Source organism: Mizuhopecten yessoensis, unplaced genomic scaffold (genome assembly GCF_002113885.1).
Source record: "Mizuhopecten yessoensis strain PY_sf001 unplaced genomic scaffold, ASM211388v2 scaffold11105, whole genome shotgun sequence".
NCBI lineage: Eukaryota > Metazoa > Mollusca > Bivalvia > Pectinida > Pectinidae > Mizuhopecten > Mizuhopecten yessoensis.
Window position 1 is genome coordinate 63,795 of NW_018408882.1, and position 17,803 is coordinate 81,597.

At 35.0% G+C, this 17,803-nt stretch overlaps 1 protein-coding gene across 9 annotated transcripts in view; it reads right to left on the minus strand.

Moving 5' to 3' along the window:
* LOC110465901 (dedicator of cytokinesis protein 11-like) overlaps window positions 1-17,803 on the minus strand; it is a 143,552-nt gene that overhangs the window by 35,710 nt on the left and 90,039 nt on the right. For 6 of the 9 annotated variants that reach the window (XM_021522049.1, XM_021522046.1, XM_021522048.1 and 3 more), the window contains 10 exons: window positions 16,797-16,956; window positions 15,059-15,210; window positions 14,260-14,326; window positions 8,960-9,013; window positions 8,185-8,315; window positions 6,585-6,700; window positions 5,775-5,912; window positions 5,390-5,446; window positions 4,773-4,898; window positions 4,156-4,269 (listed from right to left, as the gene is read on the minus strand). In XM_021522049.1, the coding sequence (XP_021377724.1) occupies window positions 4,156-4,269; window positions 4,773-4,898; window positions 5,390-5,446; window positions 5,775-5,912; window positions 6,585-6,700; window positions 8,185-8,315; window positions 8,960-9,013; window positions 14,260-14,326; window positions 15,059-15,210; window positions 16,797-16,956 (1,115 nt within the window). Of the gene's footprint in view, window positions 1-1,981; window positions 2,033-2,898; window positions 2,923-4,155; window positions 4,270-4,772; window positions 4,899-5,389; window positions 5,447-5,774; window positions 5,913-6,584; window positions 6,701-8,184; window positions 8,316-8,959; window positions 9,014-14,259; window positions 14,327-15,058; window positions 15,211-16,796; window positions 16,957-17,803 lie in introns of all 9 variants that reach the window. The other 3 variants (XM_021522051.1, XM_021522045.1, XM_021522047.1) reach the window with 2 other exon arrangements.

A 17,803-nucleotide genomic window follows, 5' to 3' on the forward strand; every position in this document is an offset into this window, starting at 1 on the left:
AAGAACATTCCTAAAAGATTGATTCTTAACTACATATGTTAATATATTTACATTTTTAAATATTGTACCAAAACTTTCTTTCACAATGTCTATTTATTGTACAATTCTTGACATCAATCAAACATTTTCTGATTTTAAATTAGAATTAAATTTCTAACAGAAATCAATGTAATATTCATACACAATAAAAAAAACATTGATTTTGTTCATTTTAAATAAAAACAATTCCACCACCACTGATCCCCTATAACACCTATAGTTCTACAAAAAAAATGTCCTATCTGTTCCTTCGTTGTCACCGCTATCTTTTTCTACTTTTTTTGGCTTTACCTTACCTTTACCAGAATTACTAGTCTTTTTTAGAACAAATGATAGCATCCCTTTACCAATATTAAGGTTGGTTGGCTAGCTGGCCAAGTTTCCAATTCCTTTACCAGAATACTGGGGTGGGTTGATCTTCCATTTCGTTACGAGGGTTCAAGGGTTAGGAATTGTTCATGGGCCATTGATTTGCCTTTACCAAGAATAATGTTGTGGCTTATGGGGAACACAATCTTTATTTCTGAATTCTAGCGATTGGAACGTATGAGGGAGAAAGAGGAAGAAGGGGAGATAATCATACCTCTCGACTGTAACCATAGTAACATTGTTTCCTGTTCCCCAATCACCAAGGACTAGACACTGTTACTAAACTCGTTACACCTTCCCTGTTCCCCAAACACCAAAGACTAGATACTGTTTCCAAACTCATAACACCTTCCCTGTTTATTTCATGCTTAACTGATATCTCACGTGATTGGAAGACTGGTTCAATCAATGTGTTTAACCCATTCATCCCTAAAGTCACACTTGAACCTTACCAAATCAGAGACTAGGCAAGTCCATTTTAAAGTGTAGGGGTGAATGAGTTAATACTGTCTTTAAATCTCAGTAATCTTGGGAAACAATTCAACAAAATTTTCAATCTCATGCTATTTGACAGTGAAATTTGACCAATGATTTTAAGAAAATAAACAGCTATTCATATTATATATACTCATTTCTTTTAAAATTGAAAATTCATATGATATGAATAGGTATGAGTGGGATTCCACAGTGATATCAGTGTTTGGTATCAATGAATCAGTTTTAGTCACAGAAAAAGCTTGAGAGGGATAAAACAAATAGTGACTTCTTCCTGGCTTATCAAAAAAACCGCTTTAAAACTGACTGTATTTCACAGATATTAAATATGAACGATTGTGTGTTATAATAAAAAGTTTGGCGTTGCTGATGTCTGTTTCCCTGTTATGCTACGGAACCACTGCCAAATCACCATCTGTCCTCATTACATTAAAAATTGTAAATAGTTGAAACCATGACAACAAAACATTGTATTTGTCTACTGCCAACCGAAAACTTAATTTAATAACAAAATAATTCAAGTAATGTTTCTTGTACATGTATTTCCTTTTTTTTTTTAAATTTAATTAGATTTTAAAAGAATTTGAAAGGTTGCGTTAGTTTTTCTTGAGTCAATTGCTAGGCTTGCTTTTTAAGCTTTGCTGTTATTTATAGAAGAAGCAAGTATTGGAGCTTTCAATTGGCATTATATTGTCTCATTTTTGTCTTTTTTTTCAATGGAAGAAATGTTATCCATCTTCTATTGTATCATATATGACAGACTTCAGTCCTGATATGACTGGAAAAATGGTGGTGTCATAATCAGGCCTAATTTAACACAGCTGTAAGAAGGAAAGCGAGAGTAACGAAGTGTCAGTGAGATAAAAACGTATCATATCTTAGATTTATCTATTGTATTTTTCTGAAATTGTGTTAATGAAATGTTTTTGTATTTTAATCAGAAATATCAAATTTTGCCATTTTGTGCATATTAACATTGCAGAACACGAAGCAGATTTGGGACAAATCGATGTTAGGTTGCCATGGTTTCTAGCTGTAATGTACGCAAGCAATAATTTTTTTAATTGGATTTTCATACCCGTCGTTGGGCCATAAGCCCGTTGTTGTTATCACGGAAAATCAACTTGGTCTGTTTGGGCACAAAATTGATTAGAAAGCATGATCACACAACACACTGCACAAATGTATGAATTTATTGTAAGCTTAATTCATATTCAAATGACCTTGAATTTATCAGTTGACCTTCAAGGTAAAATCCTTGGTAATCAATTACAATTTGTGAAGTCAAGTTAATTATTTTTGAATCAAAGTCATAAAAGAGTTCACACTTGATACTATTACAGGTATAAAATATAAATTGGTTAAAAATAAACTCTTGCATTAATATTCATGAGGCACTTGAGGGGGTAATCAATTACATTTTGTGAAATTGATTTATTCATTCATAAATCAAAGTCTTAAAACAGTTCACACTTGAACTATTACAGGTATAAAATACAAAATAATATTTGAATGAATTTATATTCATGAGGCATTTGAATATGCAAATGAAGCTCTGTATAAATTAGCATGAAAATAAAATCATCGTAAAATGTAAGCAATGAAACAACAATGATAAGGAAACATTTATGTGACATAAACTAAAAAACTTATAAAACAACAACAACAGCAACAGACATTTAAAACCAAGTCCATATGATCTCTCTTCAACAAGGGCAAACTTGTACCAATTCATGGAGCAAACTTTTTAAATAATATAAACTGACAAGGGAATTCTTTATCCTCATGAATGAACCATACATGGTCTCTCTGAGGTCTTGTAATGTAACAAAACTGAGTGCAGATCAAACACAGCTACAATATTTATTACAAAATTAAATTGAAATAAACAGCAATTCTTGTGGTGTGGATGACAGTAAAAACAAACAGGATGTAAAAAAGGTTTGATCATGTGGGAGTTGGGACAGTGCAACCAACATTTAACAAATTATTTACCATCAATAAATAATCTTCAGAAGGCTACAAATAGTTCAAACAAAAACAAATCTCAGTAACATACAAATTCTTTGTAGCTTTAAGATATAGATGTGAAATATACTGCCCGAGTAAATATTGTCACTCACTGTAACATCTAACCCCAAAAATCAATACATTGTCACTTGCTGTAACATAAAGCCCAAGATCTGTCTTAGCCTGTCATTGGTTTTTGTCACTCACTGTAACATATAACCCATAAAATAAATGTCTTGTTACTTTCTTTAACATCCAGCTCAAGAAAATCAATATTCTGTCACCTGCTGTAATATAAAGCCCAAGAAATTTGCCTGTCATAGCCTGTCATTGGTTTTTGTCACTCACTGTAACACATAACCCCAGAAATTATTGTCATAACATTGGTGTAATATATATATAGCTTCAGAAACTACTGGCTTGTCACTCCGTATAACAGGTAGCCTAAAAATAACTGTTCTGTCATTTACTATAACACATAACCCCAGAAATTATTGTCATAACATTGGTATAATATATATATAGCTTTAGAAACTACTGGCTTGTCACTCCGTATAACAGGTAGCCTAAAAATAACTGTTCTGTCATTTACTTTACACCAGAAGTAACTGATCTGTGTACCAGATTGGAGAGAGGGAAGATATAAAATAGTCATAACAATATTTTATATAATTGGGAGCGTTCTGGTAGGGGAGATATTACATGCATTAATGAGGATGACATGTCAGACATGGAGTGGCAGCATACATTTTTAATGTGTAAAAGAAATAGAAGAATCATCAATGGATACCCCCCCCCCCCCCCCCAGTATGTAACCACATCACAGTTTCTTTCCATACCAGACAGAAAATACACTATTTTAATGATGTCACAACAAAACGACAGAATGGTAGGTCTTAACTTTTATGATTTTCTCAAATCTGAGATTCGCTATTGACTATACTTGAGATCTTACTCAAATGTGGGACTTTATTTACAAGTGGGTCCCTGTTATTACAAGATCATACTTCATAGACCAGAAAAGTCTTTGTTTAGGTGACCCTAAATTAAGCAAATCAAATCACTGCAAGTCTTGATTTCAGAAAAAATGATTGTACAACAGGAAGTTTGAATAAGAAGAACATCTTACTGAAAACATCACTCTGATCAGATAAGGTTGCAGATAACAGGATTTTATAGTAACACACAGTTTAGCCACACAGAGAGTTTGATGTTATATGTGACTCCAGTACGATTACTGACCTGCATTGCCCGGTCACTGGATGCATAGCTGTTCACCATTGCGAGGCTCTCCTGGAAACGCGAGTTGCTAAGGCCAACTTCGTCTCCAAGGAGCTTTGACACTGAGATTATCACCTAAATGAAAACAAAATAAGATGCATCAACATCTTGAAATTCAATCCTGATACAGAGAGAAAAAAACGTAAATCTGAAAAAAAATTGATATGGCCCGAAAACTTATTTTTTGCCAATATCAGTAAATTGTTCATTGAAACTTGCATTTTACAAATGTAAATGTTATCTATTTTCTTTTCAAGGATATCTCAAAAACAAAATCAGATACATCATTTTGAAGACTCCTTTCAAGACGGACATCATACTGAAGAGATTTCAAAGTTTCGTGTTAACCTTAAAGTAAAGACGGAGACCAATTTATGGTACATGTACAATGTACCTGTAAGGGGGACATGAGAATAAAGCTGGTGGGACAACAGTAACGGATGACAGAAACACTGCAAGGATTCCTGTCCTACTGCAAGCGAAATTCGAAAGAATTCCAATCTAGATTTTTGATTTGTTCCAATAGTAACAACAGGTACTGAGATTCTTAAGGTAGGAAGTGCGAGGAACTACCTTACCTGTAAATGGACACGGGTGAAGCTCTTCTTTTTCGTGTACTCAAAGTTGGCCCTCATCAGGAGGTACAGCAGAGCACATGCTTCCTTCCGCGTGGAGTAGAGTTTTGAGTTGCAGCACCGCAGGACCTGTAAAAGTCGAAACATTAGTCAATTATTTCTTTTAGTGTCAGATTGACGGAGTTTATCAAACTAAACCTATACTGTGTAACAGGTTGAACCGGTGATCATGAAAGTTTGGTAATTTCTGTACGGATCTGGTGATTTTTGAGGGGACAGTTTTTAATAGTCAGACGTGGCTCAGTAATCTATAAATCAGACGCTGAATGAAATGTTTGAATGGACGAATATCTTAATCAGTTGTCAAAATAAATAAAATAGAAGATATGGTTTGTCAGTATTAACAAATGGAACTTTTTGTGGAACTTTCAAATTTGCACAACAATTTCACACAGATTTGTGTCTGAAGTTTCGTCTTGCCATCTTAAACAAGTCTGGTCTTGATATCTTCAACAGTTTTTAAGTAAAATTTTGCGAGAAGTTGCGGAAAGTTTCTATGACAACAGGCACATCAAGATTATTTTTCAATGATTTCTTGGGGAGAGATTTTCGATACACACCTCATAACAAAGGTCTCCACACAGACTGGCCTGTCCCCGGAACAACACGGAAGGGAACTACAAACAGAAACAGTGTACTATAGGAAGAAATAAATCCAATGATTACAGATTCTCAAATAGAGGTCATTTTGTGATTGCAGGTCTACACTGGGAACTCATTTTGAGCTTATTTTCATTAGCTGTAGACCGTTTTTTAATTTTTATTTATTTGACTATTGATCAAATATGACCTGTGTATTTCAACATTCTGTGTAATCTGACCAATCTGTTTTGTCCCATTTACCAGGTTTCTATGTTTTTTTTGATGTGAAAGAAAAGCAACTGAAGCATTCAAAATCAAAAACTACTTTATGACTGAAGTGTATTTACATTTTTCTGTACAAACCTTTTTGATAAATGAGCGCCAGGCAGCGAACACGTGTTTCTGGAGATGTTCGGACTGACTGGTTTGTAAGAAGGACAGATATAGACTGAAGATCTTTCTCATCAAACTGTTGTCTCCGTCTTTGTGTTCCAAATTTCTCTGTGCAAACAAAAATATCATACTCAAAATTTCGAAAAATTCAAACAACTTAGAGTGCTCTTTATATGTTAATCCTCCCATTTTTATCCTAAAACAAAGTAGCCGAAATATATCATCACAATTTCTCTTCATCAACAATCAGGTCTTCAGGAAGGCGTTAACAATTTCGAGAATGTTGGCTGAAGAAAGCAGACATTAAATATCTGATTTGAAAAATAAAAAAGTATTTCAAATTATGGAGAGAAAAAGGAAGAAAATAAATAAATGAATTGAAGAACGGAGTAAGGAAAATGATAAACTGAAGAATGGCAAAGTTTACGACCAAAGACTTTAAAAGTTAGCATTGACGTCACCTCTCACTATCTTAATTACCCTCCTTTTTTGACTCAAATATCTTTTCTGTTGCAATTTTGGTGATTCCTTTTGGTTCTATGGGACATTATATCCGTTTCTAACCCAGATACCTTTTGGTTCTATGGGACATTATATCCGTTTCTAACCCAGATACCTTTTGGTTCTGTGGGACATTATATCCATTTCTAACCCAAATAGCTTGAATATAGCCTTCAAAAGTTTTTTCACAATTTTAACATAAGTAAGTTTCGCTCTATCTGAAGACATGGCATTGATAATTTATGTTCTAGCATTTTGTCAAAGTATGGAAGTTCTGACCTTGAAAGTTTGGCAGTATGTGCTAAGGAGGTCGAGGAAGATGAGACCGATTTCTGTTGTCATGTTTGCCTCCTGTAGCGCTTTCATCACAGCGTCCCCATCGGATGACGCCCCACCTACAAAAAGGGTATACAAATCACAGACTGTATACCAAGGAATTGTCACCGCAGTTAAATTCTCATCTTATTTGCCCTTTGCAATGAGAGCAAATTTATCATAAGACCAAATATAAATAAATAGCATACCCTATGTAGTTAGTTTTTAGGGCAAAATTAAGACTGGACGAACATGGATTTTACCAAGGGTGAATATTTGACTAGGCGAAAGTTTTCTGCTACACAGTAACATGTTATAGGAAGAATCATTCTAAGTATTGTGTATTGGTTTGATGTTGCAAGGTTATAGTTTTGGGCCGATGTTCCCGAACCAAATTTGAGGTGTTTTTATTTTGCATCGTGTTGTTTTTTCATCTTTGATTTCATTATATTTTTTCACAGTATGGCAAGTCAAAATTTATCACTGACCCCGTTCTACAACGATATTGATGTCTTCAGTTCAGTCAACAAAAATAAGACCACCTCACATTAGACTGTCTACCGTCACTGTACCCAAAACGGGACTTTTTTCAGTTAAATATAGATGTATTTTATACCAAAGTATCCAACCCAGAAATGTTTGTTCATTTTTTATAAACAGATATTATCATTTTTATTTTCTGTTACAAGCTGATATTTCCAGCATGTGATTCTATAAAAAGATCACGAAATACTACTAGGATCAAAATACTACTAGGATCAAAAATACTACTAGGATCAAAAAGGTGGAAATGTACCTTGAAAGAGATACTTCAGTACTTTTTGCTAATATTGGCAGATAAAAGAGCAATATATACAGAAACAAGAGTACCGCGGGGCGGAACAATATACGCCCGTCGAATGCCATATAGTGTTATATACTTTCTTATATTGAAATAAGATCAGCTTCATTCTTAGAGTGGTTAGCTGACATGCTATAAAAAATGTAGGAGAAAATCTCCGGACAAAAAATCAAATACTGAAATGAATAAAGGGCAAGAACTTTTGCAAAAATTGTTGAATCAAAATTGTTTTATGGGAGACACAACTTCATATCATGATTATAATGTATACAAAGTTTCAAAGAGATCGGTCGAAAAATGTAGGAGGAGATTGCCGGATAAACAAAAGTTTACGCTTGACGGACAGACGGATGGACAACCCCATACCATAATACTTCCGCCAAATTTGACGGGCGTATAAAAAACAGATCAAGTCAATATACAGTTGAATTTTCATAAAAGCATCATGTAGTGAAAACTGAATACATAAAACTACTTCTTTAAATTGCATGTCAGTTTCTTTGCCCATCTACTTTAACCCTTTCACCACTGTAGACCATAATGGACTCATCCATATCAATGCATGGTAGAGTCTACTTAAGTTACATAGGGGTGAAAGGGTTAAGTGGATCGATACACTGATGTTACAGAGAATTCATATTCCTGCCTGATACATTATACATTATTGACCTTTGACCTCAACAGCAATATCTAATTGACCTTTGACCCAGATGTTATACTCACCATGATGTGGACTGTCTGGGATATCTCCATACTGGCTGACTGTGCGCAGCTGGAACGTGCTGCTGACCACGCTGGGAGTTGAGCGTCGTGCGTAGGGCATGGTGGATGCCTTTCTGCTGTCTCCTATGAAACTGGAATTACATGATCACCCTTGTACAATGTTACCTGTCTAAATCAACCCTGTATAAACCATGACCCTTACTGACCCAAACCATATCCTGTACAATCCAGGATATTTTATAACCTGTCTTACCTGACCCCTGTATAATCTAGCATCCTGTGTTACCTTGCCTAAATCAGCCCTATATAAACCAGGACCCTTTCTGACCTTAACCATACCCTGTACGATCCAGGATACTTCATAACCTGTCTTATCTGACCCCTCTACAATCTAGAATTTCCTGTGTTACCTGTCTAAACCAGCCCTATATAAACCCAAACCATTCCTAACCCAAACCATACCCTATACAATCCAAGATACTTGGTAACCTGTCTTACCCGACTCCTGTATAATCCACATTCCTTTATCATCTCTCTAATCTGACCCCTGTATAATCTAGTATTTTAACTAGGTGCAATCAATTGTATACATTTCACCTTAATTCACACCTGTACAATCTGTACAAAACATCAGATGATGGTGAAATAAATCAATCCAATTCTACAATTTCTGTTAAACAACTTCAGTACATAAATGGGATAAAAGTATGAAGAACAAGTGCCTCTGTACAGTGTATGTTCTATAGATATGAGGACACTAGCCATTGATTCATACCTGAGGTCATGGATCTTCTTCTTTCCCTGGTATTTAAAGTGTGTCAAACAAACCCTGTAATAAGAAGATATATAATGTATAACAGCAAATTTTCGCCCAGTCAAACTTTCAACCTTTACCAGAATTTCTCGATATGCAATTATTATTACAGGATACCAGCTGATTTTTACTTTCACAATTTTCATGGTATGAGGAATAAGAATTCAACCAACAGCAAACATGTCCTCATCTAAAATGTTAATTTACTTTCATATTAAATATACTGAGATCAATGAAAAGAGATGGGATGACGATGCTAGCTAAAACTCATTCACCCCTACATATTTAAACTGGACTCGTCCAGTCTTTGATTTAGTAATTAAGGTAATTCATAAACCAGCACCCTAATGGTATGAATACGAAAATATCTACTCTGATCTTATTTCATATGTTTAACTCATTTACCCCTAAATATTTAAACTGGACTTGCCCAGTCTTTGATTTGGTAAGGTTCAAATAGACTTAAGGGGTGAATGGGTACAGAAAGGGAATACACGGCCACCATCTCTAGTATGGATTAAAGCTGTGAAACTAAGTATGACTCTGTCATAGTTATTTTTTTTTATTAATTAGTCATTTTTTTTTATTAATTAATACAATATAAACGACAAGACTTCCATCAGGTATCAGGCCAAGAACAACAATGAACCATTTATAAAGAAGACTGGCTTTCTACTCTGTGATTTATAATGATATCAGAGTAACTTGTGTGTAGCGTCATAAACTAATAACAAAGCAACTCGTGTGTAGCGTCATATACTAACAACAGAGTAACTCTTGTGTAGCGTCATATACTGATAACAGAGTAACTCGTGTGTAGCGTCATATACTAACAACGGAGTAACTCTTGTGTAGCGTCATATACTGATAACAGAGTAACTTGTGTGTAGCGTCATATACTAATAACAGAGTAACTCGTGTGTATCGTCATATACTAATAACAGAGTAACTCGTGTGTAGTGTCATATACTAATAACAGTGTAACTCTTGTGTAGTGTCATATACTAATAACAGAGTAACTCGTGTGTAGTGTCATATACTAATAACAGAGTAACTCTTGTGTAGTGTCATATACTAATAACAGAGTAACTCTTGTGTAATGTCATATACTAATAACAGAGTAACTCGTGTGTAGTGTCATATACTAATAACAGAGTAACTCTTGTGTAGTGTCATATGCTAATAACAGAGTAACTCGTGTGTAGCGTCATATACTAATTGTGTGTAGCGTCATAAACTAATAACAGAGTAACTCTTGTGTATCGTCATATACTAACAACAGAGTAACTCGTGTGTAGCGTCATAAACTAACAACAGAGTAACTTGTGTGTAGCGTCATAAACTAATAACAAAGCAACTCGTGTGTAGCGTCATATACTAACAACAGAGTATCTCTTGTGTAGCGTCATATACTGATAACAGAGTATCTCGTGTGTAGCGTCATATACTAACAACGGAGTAACTCTTGTGTAGCGTCATATACTAATAACAGAGTAACTGTTGTGTAGCGTCATATACTAACAACAGAGTAACTCTTGTGTAGCGTCATATACTAACAACAGAGTAACTTGGGTGTAGCGTCATAAACTAATAACAGAGTAACTCCTGTGTAGCGTCATATACTAACAACAGAGTAACTTGGGTGTAGCGTCATAAACTAATAACAGAGTAACTCCTGTGTAGCGTCATATACTAACAACAGAGTAACTCGTGTATAGCGTCATAAACTAATAACGGAGTAACTCGTGTGTAGCGTCATATACTAATAACAGAGTAACTGTTGTGTAGCGTCATATACTAACAACAGAGTAACTCGTGTGTAGCGTCATGAACTAATAACGGAGTAACTCGTGTGTAGCGTCATATACTAACAACGGAGCAACTCTTGGGTAGCGTCATATACTGATAAAAGAGTAACTTGTGTGTAGCGTCATATACTAATAACGGAGTAACTCGTGTGTAGCGTCATATACTAACAACGTAGTAACTCTTGTGTAGCGTCATATACTGATAACAGAGTAACTCGTGTGTAGCGTCATATACTAATAACATAGTAACTCGTGTGTATCGTCATATACTAATAACAGAGTAACTCGTGTGTAGTGTCATATACTAATAACAGTGTAACTCTTGTGTAGTGTCATATACTAATAACAGAGTAACTCGTGTGTAGTGTCATATACTAATAACAGAGTAACTCTTGTGTAGTGTCATATACTAATAACAGAGTAACTCTTGTGTAATGTCATATACTAATAACAGAGTAACTCGTGTGTAGTGTCATATACTAATAACAGTGTAACTCTTGTGTAGTGTCATATACTAATAACAGAGTAACTCTTGTGTAATGTCATATACTAATAACAGAGTAACTCGTGTGTAGTGTCATATACTAATAACAGTGTAACTCTTGTGTAGTGTCATATACTAATAACAGAGTAACTCCTGTGTAGTGTCATATACTAATAACAGAGTAACTCGTGTGTAGTGTCATATACTAATAACAGAGTAACTCCTGTGTAGTGTCATATACTAATAACAGAGTAACTCCTGTGTAGTGTCATATACTAATAACAGAGTAACTCTTGTGTAATGTCATATACTAATAACAGAGTAACTCGTGTGTATCGTCATATACTAATAACAGAGTAACTCGTGTGTAGTGTCATATACTAATAACAGAGTAACTCTTGTGTAGTGCCATATACTAATAACAGAGTAACTCGTGTGTAGCGTCATATACTAATAACGGAGTAACTCGTGTGTAGCGTCATATACTAATAACGGAGTAACTCGTGTGTAGCGTCATATACTAATAACATAGTAACTCGTGTGTATCGTCATATACTCATGACAGAGAAACTCGTGAGTAGCGTCATATACTGATAACAGAGTAACTCGTGTGTAGCGTCATATACTAATAACAGAGTAACTGGAGTGTAGCGCCATATTCTAACAACAGAGTAACTTGTGTGTAGCGTCATAAACTAATAACGGAGTAACTCGTGTGTAGCGTCATATACTAATAACATAGTAACTCGTGTGTATCGTCATATACTAATAACAGAGAAACTTGTGTGTAGCGTCATAAACTAATAACAGAGCAACTCTTGTGTAGCGTCATATACTAACAACAGAGTAACTCGTGTGTAGCGTCATAAACTAACAACAGAGTAACTTGTGTGTAGCGTCATAAACTAATAACAGAGTAACTCTTGTGTAGCGTCATATACTAACAACAGAGTAACTCGTGTGTAGCATCATATACATATATCAGAGTAACTTGTGTGTAGCGTCATATACTGATAACAGAGTAACTCTTGTGTAGCGTCATATACTAATAACAGAGTAACTCGTGTGTATCGTCATATACTAATAACAGAGTAACTTGTGTGTAGCGTCATATACTGATAACAGAGTAACTCGTGTGTAGCGTCATATACTAATAACATAGTAACTCGTGTGTATCGTCATATACTAATAACAGAGAAACTCGTGTGTAGCGTCATATACTGATAACAGAGTAACTCGTGTGTAGCGTCATATACTAACAACAGAGTAACTCGTGTGTAGCGTCATAAACTAATAACGGAGTAACTCGTGTGTAGCGTCATATACTGATAACAGAGTAACTCGTGTGTAGCGTCATATACTGATAACAGAGTAACTCGTGTGTAGCGTCATATACTAATAACAGAGTAACTCGTGTGTAGCGTCATATACTGATAACAGAGTAACTCGTGTGTAGCGTCATATACTGATAACAGAGTAACTCGTGTGTAGCGTCATATACTGATAACAGAGTAACTCGTGTGTAGCGTCATATACTGATAACAGAGTAACTCGTGTGTAGCGTCATATACTGATAACAGAGTAACTCGTGTGTAGCGTCATATACTGATAACAGAGTAACTCGTGTGTAGCGTCATATACTGATAACAGAGTAACTCGTGTGTAGCGTCATATACTAATAACAGAGTAACTTGTGTGTAGCGTCATATACTGATAACAGAGTAACTCGTGTGTAGCGTCATAAACTAACAACAGAGTAACTTGTGTGTAGCGTCATAAACTAATAACGGAGTAACTCGTGTGTAGCGTCATAAACTAATAACGGAGTAACTCATGTGTAGCGTCATATACTGATAACAGAGTAACTTGTGTGTAGCGTCATATACTGATAACAGAGTAACTCGTGTGTAGCGTCATATACTGATAACAGAGTAACTGTGTATAGCGTCATATACTAACAACAGAGTAACTTGTGTGTAGCGTCATAAACTAATAACAGAGTAACTCGTGTGTAGCGTCATATACTGATAACATAGTAACTCGTGTGTAGCGTCATATACTGATAACAGAGTAACTCGTGTGTAGCGTCATATACTAATAACGGAGTAACTCGTGTGTAGCGTCATATACATATAACAGAGTAACTCGTGTGTATCGTCATATACTGATAACAGAGTAACTCGTGTGTAGCATCATATACTGATAACAGAGTAACTCGTGTGTATCGTCATATACTAATAACAGAGTAACTCGTGTGTAGTGTCATATACTAATAACAGAGTAACTCTTGTGTAGTGTCATATACTAATAACAGAGTAACTCGTGTGTAGCGTCATATACTGATAACAGAGTAACTCGTGTGTAGTGTCATATACTGATAACAGAGAAACTCGTATGTAGCGACATATACTAATAACAGAGTAACTTGTGTGTAGTGTCATATACTGAAAACAGAGTAACTCGTGTGTAGCGTCATATACTAACAACAGAGTAACATTAGCACAGTAGCCAAAAGATCTGCAATCCTTCACAATATCACAATCATCGGAGTCTGTATATTCATGAAACTGTTCTCACGCTCAAACTCTGTGCTCAAGCACAATTTCTTGTTTCAGAGATATTTAATAAAAAATTGTGTCAATAATTTGCAATAATTAGCGAGTGACTTATACCGTTTTCAATATTTCCACGAGACTTATTTTCTGTGTCACATGATTTAGATGAGTCACAAGAAAATTGACTTGAGTACAAAATTCATGCTTGAGCAAGACAATGGTTTCATGAATACGGGCCCCGAAAAAAGATTTCTTATTCATAACGATTATAAAATCTGCAGAAAGAAGACTTATAATCCGTAAAGGTTTTTTTATCATCAGAAAGGATGTCTCTATTTTTTTATGATTCTACAATTATCTCAACTCTAAGGTCACAAATTCATAATTTGAAATTCACTGTGAAATTATACTTACTCCAAAATACCGAAGAAATCTATTATGTCAAACTCTGAAGAATTATTGAACCAGCCAAGGAGGATGTCTGAAAAACAGAATTCAAAATTTGGAGTTATTTCGAAAACTTGTTATAGAGTGTGAAATTTGAGACAATTCTTTGCCAGGAGGTCACAAATATAACTTCATTATAAGCAGGAGTTTGTAATATTAGATACCTTTGTTCAAAACCAATAGCATCACCTTGCAGCTGACATCGACAGCATTCTTTTTCATTAAAAAATACTTATACACATAACTGTATACCAAGAAATTTTAGCCAAGTGAACTTAAGCCCTTTGCTAGAATAATTCATCTTCGCGCTCAGCCTTCATCTCGCCCTTCATATTTGATTACTGTGTATATTATGTAGTTCACTCATGTTCGCTGTAAGGATTAATTCGCCCTCATTATGGCAGATGAAAAAGGCAAAAATTAAACTGCAGCGAACATTTCCTGGTATACAGTACGTAATTCATTTAAACAGTGGTGACTTGCCGTGAGTATCTCTCATACTCTACTCCTTATTCTAGCTTTATTTCCTATATAAATGTATGATAATCCATCCATGTGTTTAGAGGTCCGACACAACCTGCTTCAGACAGTGTCAATCAAAGCATGTCTACCTGCACATAGAGTTCAAATGCGGCCAAATGATCGAAATCTCGCAGCCAACCAGGATCATTTCATTGAAATGTCCATTTGAGACAAAATACGATGAGTTTAAGTTCATTGAGCAGGGACAATTTTATTACAGAAAGCATAAACAGAGTTGTATTACCGTCAGGGAGGTGTTTCAGGATGTACAGGAAACACAGAAGGAGGTCCTTAATCTCCTTGATGTCCAATCGCTGGTATTTCAGCATCATGGCAGGTTTAGGAGACGGAGCTGACCCCTTGTCTGTTCCGACACTTGATCCTGACGAGTGTACTCTGAAATACATGAATTATTGTATTTTATAGTGATGAAATAGAGATGACAATATGATATATTTGTACCTGGATATGCCATATTGATGTCTAAAGTTATATGATACCGTACAGATTTTACCTGTGATTTGTGTTTGATTTAAGGTTATATGCTACCTTATACATTTTATCGGTGATTTGTATTAGAGCGCAGTCAACCTGTTATTTGTGTCAAAGTTAAGGGTATATGATACCTTATAAATTTTGTATGTGATTGGTGCTAACCCTTAGGCTGCTACATTGATTTCTATGTAAAGGGACACCACTGCTGAATTAATTATTGAAATTTAAATTAATTTACTTGATTTTTCAAATGTGCATAACTTGGAAAATATTTGTTATATGTGAAAAAAAGTTGTATGAAAATTGTTCGTTGTTGTCTCTAGTTTATATTAACGTTTTCAATTCTAAAGTTGCTTCAGTATTTACCTGTACAGGTGGTAATAAAGGTAAGAAAATGTGAAACTTTTAATTAATCGGATTTAAGCAAGAGGAAGATCATTTTAAAATTATTTTCGTCCGCAAATGTGATTGGCAAATGATAACAGAGATTATAAACTTCATTTTTGACATAAGACGCTGTATATTTACACGGAGATTCTCAGGTAAAAAGGTCAGGTATTTCGTAAAGAATTGCATGTGATTTTCTACAGGTTTCAGGTTGCAATTCAATACATTTACTGTCACAGTCGGCATACAGATATATCTTAGCTACGGTCTAGTTTATGATTAAATCACTGATAAAAAGTTTGAAGAAATAAATCGGCTCAAAACGTATCAATGTCAATGTTCATTTTGGCCTCACCTGCAGACGACATGTGCGCCTTGGTCCGCCAATATTTTCCTGTTTGTGTAGGGCACAAAGCCGTTTATTGGAAAGTAACATATTTATGTTACACCGAAGTATTTCCACATCAACCATGTCAAACCCTTCAAAACTTTTATCATCATCGTAGGTGACGATGGAAAATAAATGATTACCATCATATTCATCGCTTCAACCTACACGTCTGCCATTTTTATGATGTTTTTTTTCGATTTGAAGTTCTCTCGCACACCTTTGGTTATTACTAGAGTACACTGCCGTGAATATCGAAAGTAATGACAAAACAACCAATCAGAAGCCTTCTACTATACACGTTCGGGTTTGGTATAGCAACAACTCGACTTCACACTTCCTGGCTACCAATCAAAACCTACAGACCGAGAAACGACATATGACGTGCGTAGCACTGACGGCCCGACTTTTCAAAACGATATATGCCGTGCGTAGCAGCCAAAGGGCTAAGAGGTATCTCCTTTAACATTTTTTCAATAAGCCTTATAGAATTTAAAGGATTCAGAAATACGGGGCCTTTTAATTATCAATGGAATCACTCCTGAGAATATTTGCCATGTTTTACATGAAACCAATTCCAAATATTTTACCCCTAAAAAGATCTTTGCAGGTTTTGAACTTTTTCAAAAAAGAGATCCATGTCCTCCACTAAGGTAGCATATATCCTTAACTAATAAATCCTATTTTTTTCCAAACTGATGTTGATACATACCGCGTGTGGCCTTTGTCACCTTTCTTGTCGCGTGCAGTATCTGACTTTTTACTGCCATCCTTTTCTGACCGATCCATGGACGACGTACTACTGGTCAGTGAGCTGTTGGATCCACTCAGATGGTTCTTAAGGTCCGGCACTGAACTTAGTACGGGGGCACCTGCATGGGGAGATTATGTCAAGATTAAACAGTGTCCAGGTCACACATTAAACCAATTTCAATACTTTTGAATAGATAACTTAGTTTAAACTTTCTTTTATTCAAGTATTTCAATTATATACATATATATAACATTTTGTAACAAAACACAAAATAGGAAATAGAAACAAGTGTCTTAGACACTAATGTTAATCTATCACCGTATCATAATCTGCAAAATATATTCAGGATGGACAGCATATTGTCTCCAATGAAAAATACATACAATAATACAATCAGTGACAATAGTTTAAACAAGGAGAAAGAAAAGGAGATAATTCATGGTGAAGGGTTTTGGTTGTTAATGGGTTTTATTTGTTCTTACATACAATAGATAATTTGAATGTGAGTTAATTGAAAGTTTGAAAACCGATAAGAATTTCATAGAGTTGGTTGAAAGAAAGTAAATCCTAATTGTTACAAATGTTATTTCAAGGCTTTTCATAGGAGTTTTTTGTTTTCTTTTTATCAAATTATTAAGTCGACACAAATTGTAACCTATGTTTGTTGAGTTTTTATTTTGTCCTAATGTGTTGAAACTGTCATCATATTTGACTTTCAACCTAAATATGTGGACTAAGAGCACAAACTGAATCATCACCTCATTAACATTCTGAAAACCATGAACATTTCAAATATATCTTTTCAGAAGGATTTCCTGAAATAGAATCTAAGGCCACGATGCTGATCTTTTGAATTTACTTAAAAAATTCAAATACTTATTCAAAATAGTGGATCGACCAATCTTATCGAGTGAATATAATAGTCTTGGAGTACAATTCAATGTTATCGAGTGAATATAACAGTC